Source organism: Salvelinus alpinus, chromosome 4, assembly GCF_045679555.1.
Source record: "Salvelinus alpinus chromosome 4, SLU_Salpinus.1, whole genome shotgun sequence".
Lineage (NCBI taxonomy): Eukaryota > Metazoa > Chordata > Actinopteri > Salmoniformes > Salmonidae > Salvelinus > Salvelinus alpinus.
The window spans coordinates 69,508,855-69,521,670 of NC_092089.1; the positions used below are offsets into that span (position 1 = coordinate 69,508,855).

At 42.6% G+C, this 12,816-nt stretch overlaps 2 protein-coding genes across 4 annotated transcripts; one reads left to right on the top strand and one right to left on the bottom strand.

Moving 5' to 3' along the window:
* The first annotated feature begins 176 nt into the window (after positions 1 to 176).
* On the top strand, positions 177 to 5,237 carry LOC139574298 (uncharacterized). Of its 3 annotated transcripts, none has more exons than XM_071398738.1 (7): positions 177 to 286; positions 398 to 605; positions 745 to 804; positions 963 to 1,094; positions 4,184 to 4,330; positions 4,460 to 4,520; positions 4,660 to 5,237. In XM_071398738.1, the coding sequence occupies exons 2-7, from the start codon at positions 441 to 443 to the stop codon at positions 4,761 to 4,763; spliced, it is 669 nt and encodes a 222-aa protein (XP_071254839.1). In that variant the 5' UTR covers positions 177 to 286; positions 398 to 440; the 3' UTR covers positions 4,764 to 5,237. The 3 variants fall into 3 exon arrangements, with proteins under 3 accessions (XP_071254839.1, XP_071254838.1, XP_071254837.1); XM_071398737.1 differs by having other exon boundaries at positions 179 to 286; positions 4,657 to 5,237; XM_071398736.1 differs by having other exon boundaries at positions 184 to 605; positions 4,657 to 5,237.
* Positions 5,238 to 5,298: 61 nt separating this feature from the next.
* LOC139574296 (ras-related protein Rab-33B-like) lies at positions 5,299 to 8,591 on the bottom strand. Its single transcript, XM_071398735.1, has 2 exons — positions 8,072 to 8,591; positions 5,299 to 7,674 (listed from the first exon to the last, which is right to left on the bottom strand). Exons 1-2 carry the CDS (start codon positions 8,300 to 8,302, stop codon positions 7,174 to 7,176), a joined length of 732 nt encoding a protein of 243 aa, XP_071254836.1. The 5' UTR covers positions 8,303 to 8,591; the 3' UTR covers positions 5,299 to 7,173.
* Positions 8,592 to 12,816: the final 4,225 nt, after the last annotated feature.

The window sequence follows — 12,816 nt, forward strand, 5'->3', positions numbered from 1 at the left end:
GTGTAAATGATTCATGTATTGATTAATCTCTATTGGCAATAGTTAAGTAGTATTCAAAACCAGATTTGTGCTAGCTCATGAAACGCAACATCACGAGAAGGAACTCGTGATGAATCTCCTACTTACCAGAATGACGGCAGAGAAGGGGTTAAATATTTGCATTCTATTTATTTGCTGTGCACCTGCGCGTGGGCGGGTTAATGGTTAACGCGCTGAAGTTCACCTGTCGCGCGTGAGTCAACAGAAACCAACACAACAGCCCGGAAGAAAGTTAATGAGCGGGCAGGTTGAAAGGACATTTGACCTATTTAACAAAAGTATAATAAATTCTAAACATGTTGCAGTGAGAGAACGTATTGTGGAAGTCGAACTGGGTGTTTTTCTGTGAACTCGATAGGACAAAGGACTTTGGAAGCGCCAAAGTGAAAGTGCGTCGTGAGATGGACCGCTACCGGTATTTCATCTTTAACCAGCGCAGTGTCGTCGTTCTGGGCGTTCTGCAGGTTGCATGTGCGGCGCTGTGCTTGGTGTGCGGATTCATTGATGCGTTTTTTCGGAAAAACACCACACTCAGTGAAACTAGGGCACCTGTGTGGGCGGGTTTGGTGAGTATGAGTGTTCTTTCATCTAAACAGATTTAATGATTCATCAAAATATAGAGGATGACACTTGACTATACTGATTTTGTGGTGACACATTGGACTGTGCCTGTTTGTCGTCATTCATAATGACTTCCTCCTATAGATTATGGCCTGCCCAGGTGCGCTGGCGCTCTTTGCTTCCCAAAGGAAAAACCCAGTATTGGTAAGTGTGATAAAGGTAGCCTTGGCTTGATGCTACGTTCCTCCTATTGCATTTTAATTAAAGCACACCAAACATGACTGTTAATTTTGTCTGACTGAATGCCACAAAGGTGACAAATAATGTTAAATCCTCTAATAGCGTGGTTTGACCCTGTTCAGGTGAATGTAATGATCGCTGTCTCAGTGTGCTCCTGTGTTTCCGTGGTGATGGTGTCAGGTTACGCCTGCCTAACTTTGACCTATGGCGAGAATGACAACGAGGTGTTCCACCATCACACCAACCTTGAAGTGGTAATACCCGACCCTACCACAAACGATCAACACAACGATCTCTTTCACACACAGCCCCTAGTCTGGTCTGTGTGTCAGTTAGTTTCTGTCACAAAGGATTTAGTCTGGTATATCCAACCTGGTCTCACAGCATTTTGTATAATTCTGTATGTAAATCCGAGGCAATCTATTTTAGCCAAACTCAACGGCAGAAAGAAACAAAGATTTGACCGCAGGTCAACTGTAAATATCACAGATAGGAGCTTAGTTATCAGAATCTTTGTTAATATGGCTTGTTCAAAAAAATAATAATTGAAAACAGTATTTTCAAAGACGAGTGGACGGAACAGTATTTATTTATTTTCCACGCAACTAGCACAAAACCAATGTGCCTGATATGCAGTGAGTCCGTAGCTCTCGTGAAAAGTGCCAATGTTAAGCGCCATTATGACACCAGGCATAGTAAATTCGATCAGACGTATCCCCTGAACACAGAGGTGAGAACAAAACAAGATTAACCGACTCAAATCCCAATATGAGAGGTCCACCAAAGTCCTTGTCAATTTCCTGACAGCACAACAATGTGCAATAGTGTTCACTGAGGATAGCTTGAGTTTTGGGAAAACACAAAAAACAATTTCAGATGCTGAGATGGTAAAAGAATGCATGTGTGAAGTGGCTGACACCATGCTTGAAGGTAAACGAAAAGATGAGCTCAGGGAAAAGATCAACCATATCCCACTGCCAGATTCCACAGCAATGAGGAGAACTGGAATATTAGCTGAAGATTTAACTCCACAAATTGATGAGGCCATTCAGAATGCACCATGCATTTCATTAGCTGTGGATGAATCAACAGATAACAATGCCCAGCTTCTGGTGTTTGTCAGATTTTATAACGAAACAAAGAAGGAATTCTGTGAGAAGCTGTTGGGCTTAACAAACCTAGAAGCACACACACACACACACACACACACACACACACACACACACACACACACACACACACACACACACACACACACACACACACACACACACACACACACACACACACAGGGAGAGGATATCCATGAGGCTATCAAAGGGATGCTGACAAAAAGGGGGAGAGATCTGTAGTCCGTGGTCTCCATCACCACAGATGGAGCTCCAGCCATGATGGGAAGAGGGAGGGGAATGGTTGCACGTTTGAAAGAGGACCACCCTAACCTGAAATATCACCACATCATTCATCAATCTGTCCTGTGTGCCAGTCTGGGAAAAGAGTATTCTGAGGTCATGACAACGATGATGAAACTGAGAGCAACATCATCCCTACAACACCACTTGCTACGAGGCATTCTGACAGAGGCTGATGCCAGTTTTGATAACTTACTACTGGACAACAATGTCAGATGGCTCAGCAAAGGCATGGTTTTGGAAAGCTTTTGGGCCATTCAGGAGGAAATCAAAGCTTTCTTATCAGAGCAAAAGAGTGACATGGCAACTCAGTTTCTGGAAGATGAGAAGATGGAAACAGTTGGATTTGACAGACATTACATCACACCTTAATTACCTGAATGTTAAGCTACAGGGACAGGACAACACAGTGTGTGATATGATAACAGCAGTCTGGGCTTTCCAGAAGAAATTGGAGCTTTTCAAGAATGACCTCCAGGGAGAACGTGTCCACTTTCCCAATCTTCTGGTGCAAACGCAGGGAGACAAAGATGTTCCCAACCATGTTGATCACATCCAGAAGCTGATGTTTAACTTCAAGGCTTGCTTTGATAACTTTATTGTTGGAAGAGAACTGCTGCTGCTCATCCAGAACCCCTTCTTGGTCACAAATGTGACAAAGTTGTCAGAAGAAGCAAAACAGATCTTTAAATGGGTAGATGTTGCATCACTGCAAATGGAGTCGATTGAGCTGCAAGAAGATGTGGCTTTGAAGGAGCAGGCTGGTGATTGTGACCCTGTCACATTCTGGGGAAAGATGGTGCCAGCAGCTGATGTCTCTGTTCTCAAGAAACTGGCACTATACATCCTGACCATGTTTGGCTCCACATACAGCTGTGAATCAGCCTTCTCCACAATTAAGTTTATTAAAAACAAATACCGCACCAGGCTCCCAATGAACACTTGCACCAGTGTCTCAGAGTTTCTCTCACATCATTTGCACAAGTTCAAAGCAGATTATTTTTATTAAAATCTCCTTTGTTCTCCAGAAAACATGCACTTTTATTTCATTTAAAAAACATTTAATTCAAGGCCCATGTACAATGGTTCAAATAGTAGTTGAGTAACCCTGCTCTATTTAGTATGATATGTTACGTTTTGTCTGGTGTTTATTCATATGTGGATGTCCATCACCCATTTCGTATGATATGTTACGAATTACAATTCATATTATATGTTATGAATTTGCAAAAGGTACAATATGTTACGAATTTGCCAAAAGTATTATGTTACGAATTTCAGCTAGGTGGCTAACGTTAGCTAGCTCCCTAGGTTAGGAGTTAGGGTTAAGTTATGTAACCAGTGTGAAATGGCTAGCTAGTTAGCGGGGTGCGTGCTAATAGCGTTTCAATTGGTGACGTCACTCGCTCAGACCTTTAAGTATTTGTTTCCCTTGCTCTGCAAGGGCCGCGGCTTTTGTGGAGCGATGGGTAGCGGTGCTTCGAGGGTGACTGTTGTCGATGTGTGCAGAAGGTCCCTGGTTCGAGGAGAGGGACGGAAGCAATACTGTTACATTTAGAAGTTAGGTTAAAGGGTTAGAGGAAGGGTTAGCTAACATGCTAGGTAGTTGCAAAGTAACAAAGTAGTAAGTAGTTGAAAAGTTGCTGAAGTTGGATTGCTAGACGTTCGCGTTGTACATTTGCCTTAAGTAACCATCTAAAAATCAAGAATGTCAGATTTGCGTACAGAATAATACGAAATGCTCTGAGACCAGGTTGGTGTATCTGACACTTCCTCCCTGATAGCCTGGGGATGAGGTTACAAAGGATTTGACTAAAGCAGAAAGTACTCTCTCTAAATCCTAAGGAGGTACCTAAATACCCGTCTTACACCCCAAACACATCTTGGATGGTTCATCAATAATAATGTGTGTTTCTCTGACTGCTCTACAGAGGTTTATGCTGAGCCGGATGGTGAAAGGAGCCAATGCCACCATACTGTTGGTCTGTATCGTCAGCCTGGTCCTCTCCTCTCTCATCGCCTTTGTAGGCTGCCGCAGTCTGCCCCTCTGTGGCTGCTACGATGGCCTCACTGGCCTGGTAAGAACATGTAGTAGTGCTAAACTACACTAAACCATTTCACAGCACTAGATAATCATACCTGCTAATCATATACAGTTGTCTGCCTAATCCTCCCATGTTTTCAGACTGTGTATGTGTGTGTTTCAGGAGATACTGGTCCCTCAGAATGACCCCAGCCCACAGACCGAGCTTGTGTGTACATGGCAAGGTAAGTTATCTAGGTGAGTGAGGAAGAGGGAAAGCTAGGTGGTCGAGCTCTGGCCAGTCTTAGGCTGAGTTTGCTACTGTATGTTGAGACACTTGTTTGGTATTGACTGTAGTGATACAGTTGCTCTCTCCCCCAGCAGGTGGCGAAGACAGTGTGTTAAACTCTCCAGTGAACTTCAGCGACAGATGTCCTGAGGAAGAGGAGGAACCCTCCAAACTCCCCCCCTACAGTAGACTCACCTGAGAGGAATCCTCTAGGCCAGTGGTTACCTAACCTAACCTTGTGAAAGGGGACTTCCCAAGGTTATGATGAAAACCAGCAGACCCAGCTATAGAGGATTGTTATGTTGTAGTGAGTAGCTAGCTATATTATTGTCCACTAGCATTTCACCAAACAGAGAACCAAGAGGCAGAATAACAGATGCAATATACCAAACATTTCAACCTGCCATTTCCAAATAGATTTTTATTTTTTAGCACTTATTACCCATCTACTTGTATGGGTAAATCCCAGTGTAATATACACATACTTAGTGTAAATATGCCTTTTTTAATGAATTTGCCAAAGTATCAGCTTGGAAGTGCCTTGTGGTATCCCGTGACTGTTGAAATGTACATAGTCCTTCTGTGAGGCTGCTCACGTTTGGATTGTTGCCCTGTTTTATAGGTGATTTTATATGCCATGTTATATTCAACTAAATAAATATTCTGTAATGTTTTATTTGATCGTTCTTTAACCACCCCGTACCACAGACATGTTTTCATGAAATAACAATGCCTTGAAATGTACAGAATGCTTTATTGTAAGGCTACACAACATTTGTAATGTAATCCATAAATCATTACAAAGCTTCACTCCCTTTTTTTGTTCCCAAAAGTTCAGACCTGATGTGTTCAGTCTCTCGATGCAATAAATGGCGCCTTTCTCAAACATACTTATCGGGGCATTTGAAAAGAGCTATCACGCAGTACACATACCTCTGTATCAAAAAGCCCAAATAAAATGAACTTAAATGTATGAACTGCAGCGAGCACCAACACATTACAAAATAACACTAAAGACCATATGAAAGTAAAACAAGAGTGCAAGGCAATTGATAAAGCCTACCATTTTCTGTGTCTAGTGTTGTTGACCAATCTAAGCGCAACAGGTCAGAGTGAATATTAATCTTGTAGTTAATTTCTAACTGTATCCTGAGAAAAGGCCATCTATCTTAGCCCACAGTACTTTAGAGCAGCTGATTAATGTGATGTGGCATCTGTGTTCTACTGGCTAGTCATTTTATGACAAGACTTAATGGTAATCTGACATACAGTACATAAACACAGTCACAAGTCTTCATTAGAGGGTCATTTCACTGGTGGGTTTTCATTGCAACTGTCCCATGTTCAAACAAGCAGAGGGGTGTATTACAAAGCAGGATCAAGGAGTTAGCTAGCTAACTTGCCTAGATATCCTGAAATAATATGTTAGAAAGATAATCTTGAAATGTGCCTGGTCTAAATGACTCAACCAAAACTATCTTAGTTTAGCTTAATTAACAAAAAGCAAATTGTAAAAAAATAAATAAAAGTTAGCTGGCTAATTCATTGATCCTGATTCGTAATATACCCCTCAGGTGCGTTAGCTAAGCTTAATAGGCAATAACACAGGTACTGTTCTTTATACTCTTTTTGACACATTTTACAGACTTGTAAAGATAAAGATGCATTGATAGCAGTCATCCAATTGTGCACTCCGTCATCCATTTAGTATGATGTAACATCCTGCAAAAAAAATGTATCTACACATTTTGGGGGGTTCCAATTGGTACGATATGTTACAAATCCAATTCGTACAATATGATACAAATTTGTTGTGCTTAAGATCCCGGACTGCATCTTTAACCAAAGCACATTATGAAGAGGTAATAATGACAAGTTTTGCCCCACATCAACAATGATCTCATCAGGAGGAGTGGTAAGTGCAGCATCACGTTGTGTTTCACTCACAGTACTTTACTGCACATTTCTCTGATGTTATGCCACACATCTTTCTCACAGTCACACACGTAAAGCTGAAATTCACACACTTGCGATGGACCACAGGACCGGCTGTGATCCAAACACACACAAAGCAATGATGACGATAGTAAAGGCATTTGGGATGACAACACACTAGGGTAGAGTGGATTGGATACGTGTGTGGTTACTTAGAAATGTATTTTTTGTATTTTGTAATAGTTGTTTTATAGATTTATATATGACATATGTAAGACATGCTGCATAATATAACTTTGCTTAGGAAACCATTTTATAGTTGTCTGCTTTATGCAGGGGCACAATTATAAACCCTATGGATGGGAATTTTGGTACAGAAACGCCTGAGTGATGTGCACTGATATGGCCTGCTGTAAACTATGAGAGGTATGTGTGCATTATTCCTACATGTAAATCGAGTATGTTGTACATCAATCAGGCAAACTCACAGTATTCTAGCTCAAACACAGTTCAGTGGAACCAGTCAACAAGATTAATTTCAAACAAGTTCCCTTTAGATCTTTTTCTTTCCCATATCACTGAGATGTTTACGTTATATGATAATAGTCCTTCCTTTATCTCCCCCTAACCTCCCTCTCTTGCTTCCCCCAATGCTCTCTCTCACCCCTCCTCTCTCAGCAGCTGCAGGTCCAGCTCACCTTCTCCTCGCCCTCGTCCCTCCCCCTTATCAGGGTTACCGTGTCCCCCCCTAACACCCCCCTGGGCAGCTGGCTAAGTATCAGAGGCTTCTGGGACTTCAGCTTGTGGGCCACCGTCATGAAGATGGCCTCCACGTGATCGCTGCTCCCCCGGATACTGTCACCGCTACCGTCGCTGCTGGGGTTCTTGGCGGACGTCTCGAACAGGGGCATAGAGTGGGCGTCGGCAAACTGCTGGGCCAAGTCCGTGCCCACCTGGACAGAGTTCTGCAGGTCACACTTGTTCCCCACCAGGATCCTCGGGACCTCCTGGCCCAGGGCGTGCTGCTTACACTCCTCGATCCAGGTCGGGAGGCTGCGGAAGCTGGCGGCGCTGGTCACGTCGTACACAAACACCACAGCATGCACGTTGCGGTAGTAGTGCTGTACCATGCTCTTACGAAAACGCTCCTGGCCCGCCGTGTCCCATAGCTGGACCTGGAGAGGGAAAGAGAGAGAGAGGGAGGAGAAAGAGAGTAAAAAATATAATGACACTTAACAGCTTCTTGGATGTATTGAAAGTCCTCAAAAACTGAAACACAGTAGCTAAACCTAATGTCCAATGTGAAGGTGCTAGAGGAAGAACTCAACTGTAATATGTGTATGATTCTACAGAGAGCAGTCGGTGCATCAGACAGATAGCTAGTTCTCTCTGCTGCCACTGCCCTTGAGATCAAAGATATAGACGTATGAAATTGATGCCACAACAACCCCCCCCATCCCCCATGTGTATGAGGTAGCCTGCCTGCGTTCATGCCCATGGTGTTAAATATTGTGCGGTTTTAGAATAATCCAAACAAAAATGTTGCATGTTTTATGTCAACTAACAATTCACCTTGATTGTCTCTCCGTCAATCTCGATAAGTTTCTCCCGAAAGTCCACCCCGATCGTGGCCTCGGTTTTCTCCGGAAACTTGCCCGCACAGAATCGGTAGGTGAGGCAGGTCTTGCCCACCCCGGAGTCCCCAATCACTATGATCTTGAAAATCCGTGTCCGTGGGGGCGGAAGATGAGACGAGACAGTCAGCGAACTGGTGAATTCCATCGACGACTCCACACTTGCCATATTGATTAGTTATTAATTATCGAGGGTATACTAGCTAGCTAGCTAGCTAACTGCCTAGCTAACCAACAGAGCTGTTGTGGCTTGCAAAACTGCCCCTCCAAATGCTAGCTGGATGGGCTGTTAAAATTAGACAAGGAATCTCGGCCAATACAAATGCAACTGGACATTCGTGACAAATCTGTGAGCTCCAAATATAAATGTATGACCATGCATTAGTTTTGTACTGACAATTTCACGTTGCTAGCTAACGCAATCTTCTAACTCCCTCCCTGCCCTATGTTAGATATAGAGTCTCGTACAATGTTGACAGAAAACAAGACTCTCGCGAGAGGGAACCAAGAAAGTGAAAGCCTTTCTTCATTGGATCAGATTCGACACAATGGGCGTTGCTTACAACACCAGCCCGCCTCCCACCTCCCTACCAAGCCCAGTCAAACACTAAAATAAGCATTTCACGGGTGAGAATAAATAAATTAACTACAGTACTAAATATTTATACAATTAACATGAAATAATAATAGTTATTCAGATGTTTACAAATGAATAAAAGTGTGAAATCCTGTTAATGTTTCAGAAAGTGTCTTTAAACCTCAATTTCAAACAAACAGTGTGTCTGGCCAGACAGTGGTCAGTGCTCCTTACCAAAGTCATCTCCTGTAGTGAAAAAGGCATCAACATGTCCATGAGTACTCATTCCCTCCTATTAGTTTGAATTTGTTTAATAAATGACAACATTATCTTTATTATCATGACTGGTGAAAGTTCACTAATTTCCACTCTGTCCTTGTTTTTATTGATGTTGAGTTGCAGCGACTTTTTGATATATGTAAACTTGTGTTTGTAACATTATTATCTACAGACAGACAGTAACCAACTAGACATATTCAAGCACAGAGTACAGTACTTCATATACACACTATCATATCCCAGTTGAGTGATTTCTTTGCATAGACCCATGAGTTGAGGCATGTTATTACACAAGTAATAACTCTATAGCCGACAGGCCCCTATAAGCATGGTGCTGGTGCTGGTGCCCCCCAAGGTTGAAGGCTGAGTATCTCCCTACAGGAACTGGTCTCAAGATTTTATGAAGAGGTCATCAAGGCAGGATACAAAGCACTAATACATATTCCAAAGTAATATTTGTATTCGCTAGGCCCACTTGTCGACCAACTAAGTGATCACAAAAAATATACAGTATGTCAACCTATTCTGACACGGTGTCTTTCTGTCATGTCTTCAGAAAGTATTCATCCCCTTTGACTTATTCCACATGTTGTTGTGTTACAGCCTGAATTTAACATGTAATAAATAAAACCCTTTCTCACCCATCTACACACAATACCCCATAATGACAACGTGAAAACATGTTTTTAGAAATGTTTGCAAATGAATTAAAAGTTAAATACAGAAATATCTCATTAACATAAGTATAAGCAACTGTAGTGTAGATTTGGCCTTGTGTTTTAGGTTATTGTCCTGCTGAAAGGTGAATTCATCTTCGAGTGTCTAGTGGAAAGCAGACTGAACCAGGCTTTCCTCTAGGATTTTGCCTTTGCTTTGCTCCACACAATTTTTTGTGTGTGTGTCATCTACCAATAGGTGCCCTTCTTTGCTAGGCATTGGAAAACCTCCCTGGTCTTTGTGGTTGAATTTGTGTTTGAAATTCACTGCTCGACTGAGGGACCTTACAGATAATTGTATGTGTGGGGTACAGAAATGAGGTAGTCATTCAAAAATCATGTTAATTAAACACTATTATTGCACACAGAGTGAGTCAATGCAACGTATAATGTGACTTGTTAAGCACATTTTTACTCCTAACCTTATTTAGCCTTGCCATAACAAAGGGGTTGAATACTTATTGACTCAAAAATATGTCAACTTTGACATTATGGGGTTTTGTGTGTAGGTCAATGACAAAATATCTAAATTTAATCAATTTTAAATTCAAGCTCTAACAAAACAAAATGTGTAAAAAGTCAAGGGGTGTAATTACTTTCTGAAGGCACTGTATGAGATCATGGATCACTCGCTGGACTCAACTGTGGGATCTGGGATTACTCAGCCTCCTTTGTCAACAAGTTCGGTAACTTTGATCACTCAGTCAGATCAAACACACTGAGTGTACAAAATATTAGCAACACCTTCCTAATATTGAGTTGCACACCCTTTTGCCCTCTGAACAGCCTCAATTCTTCAGGGCATGGACTCTACAAGGTGTCGAAAGCGTTCCACAGGGATGCTGGCCCATGTTGACTCCAATTCTTCCCACAGTTGTGTAAAATTGGCTGGATGTCCTTTGGGTGGTCGACCATTCTTGATACACACAGGAAACTGTTGAGCGTGAAAAACCCAGCAGTGTTGCAGTTCTTGACACACTAAAACCGGTGCCCCTGGCACCTTCTACCATACCCCTTTCAAAGGCACTTAAATCTTTTGTCTTTCCCATTCACCCTCTGAATGGCACATATACATGTCTCAAGGCTTAAAAATCCTTCATTAACCTGTCTCCTCCCCTTCATCTACCCTGATTGAAGTGGATTTAACAAGTGTCATGAATAAGGGATCATAGCTTTCACCTGGATGCAACTGTTCAGTCTATGTCATGGAAAGAGCAGGTGTTCCTAATGTTTTGTACACTCAGTGTACACTATATATACAAAAGTATGTGGACACCACTTAAAATGAGTGGATTCGGCTATTTCAGTCACAGCCGTTGCGGACAGGTGCATAAAATCAAGCACACAGCCATGCAATCTCCATAGACAAACAGTATAATGGCCTTACTGAAGAGCTCAGTGACTTTCAACATGGCACCGTCATAGGATGCCATCTTTCCAACAAGTCACTTTGTCAAATTTCTGCCCTGGTCAACTGTAAGTGATGTTCTTGTGAAGTGGGAAAATCGTCTGTCCTCGGTTGCAACACTCCCTACTGAACGCTACCTGCCCAAATGCATAGTGACAACTGTAACGTTTGGTGGAGGATGAATAATGGTCTGGGGCTGTTTTTCATGGTTCAGGCTAGGCCCTTTAGTTCCAGTGAAGGGAAATCTTAACTCTACTGCATACAATGACATTCTAGACCATTCTGTGCTTCCTACTTTGTGGCAACAGTTTGGGGAAAACCCTTTCCTGTTTCAGTATGACAATGCCCCAGTGCACAAAGCGAGGTCCACACATAATTGGTTTCTCGAGATTGGTGTGGAAGAACTTGACTGGCCTCCACAGAGCCCTGACCTCAACCCTATCGAACACCTTTGGAATGAATTGAAACGCCAACTGCGAGCCAGGCCTAATCGTCCTACATCAGTGCCCGACCTCACTAATGCTCTTGAATGGAAGCAAGTCCACGCAGCAATGTTCCAACATCTAGTGGAAAGCCTTCCCAGAAGAGGCTGTTGTAACAGCAAAGGGGGGACCAACTCCATATTAATGCCCATGTTTTTGGAATTAGATCTTTGACGAGCAGGTGTCCACATACTTTTTGTCATGTAGTGTATTTTCCATGGAAACTAAGGGACTACAAAATGTATCTATTCTGGCAATGTTAGAGCAGACAACTTTCAGATTTCAATCTTTCAACCAAAAGTGTTGTTTTTTTAGATTGTGACCATTCTGTCCCAAACTGCTCAGTTTAGCCTTCTTATTATAAAACTGAATGCACCAATTGTTTTAACATGGGTAATCTCTTTGGGTATATCGTGCTCCATCACTAAACTGCTAGTTTACAAAAAGCCGCATGATTCTCTCCTGGGTGACCGCAGTAAGTACGTCAACACTGAGAAGCTATTCCAGACATGTCATCGTAGAGGAGCCCCGGCTACTGGGGGAATGGCAGCCCTGCTGCTGCCTCAGGACAAGGACCCCAATAGAGCAGCATTGGTAAACATCACCAGGCAAGGACCTATTCTACACAGTCATTTCAGACTGAAGTTACTGGAGATCAAAGCTGGTGTTGATGGCTTCATGGCTTGATAGAGCCCATGCAGAAAGTAAGTCCTTGATGTTGGACTTATTGAGCTGTTGTGCACAAGCTATACCTTTCAAGGAACTGTTGTCCTTCTCACTTGTCAGTCTCACTCTATCACTCCCCAGTCTCTACCTATCTGTATCCCCACTCTTTCTCTCCCACTTCCTCCTCAGCTCTTCCAGCTGCATACTCAGGGTGACAACCAGATGCACCTGCTTAGAGATGACCTCCTGGTTACCCCTGATGAGCTGCTCTGTATTTCAGCGGTTAGTTACTCAATAACACTGTGCTACTGTATATTTGTACTACACAATGCTATACATTTCTCTGGAACACAATTCCACATCTCACGTACTGTACTGCTCAAAACATTCTTCTAGGTGGAGTAACCCTGACCGGCTTGAAGTATATCGCTGTAGAAATCCTGTTCATAGATGCTTGGCTCACTGGTGAGAATTCAAGGTATGTGATTGAGTAATGTTGATGTAATGTTCCATGGCTCTCCCCTAGGCAGAGGTCACTTATTCTACAGGGGACAG

Excerpts from the sequence above, each read along its gene's own strand:
- LOC139574298 (XM_071398737.1), top strand. The coding sequence starts at position 441 with ATGGACCGCTACCGGTATTTCATCTTTAACCAGCGCAGTGTCGTCGTT. Across the intron at positions 606-744 it reads CACCTGTGTGGGCGGGTTTG|ATTATGGCCTGCCCAGGTGC; the intron begins GTGAGTATGAGT and ends TTCCTCCTATAG. Across the intron at positions 805-962 it reads AAAGGAAAAACCCAGTATTG|GTGAATGTAATGATCGCTGT; the intron begins GTAAGTGTGATA and ends GACCCTGTTCAG.
- LOC139574296 (XM_071398735.1), bottom strand. The coding sequence starts at position 8,302 with ATGGCAAGTGTGGAGTCGTCGATGGAATTCACCAGTTCGCTGACTGTC. Across the intron at positions 7,675-8,071 it reads TTGACGGAGAGACAATCAAG|GTCCAGCTATGGGACACGGC; the intron begins GTGAATTGTTAG and ends TTCCCTCTCCAG.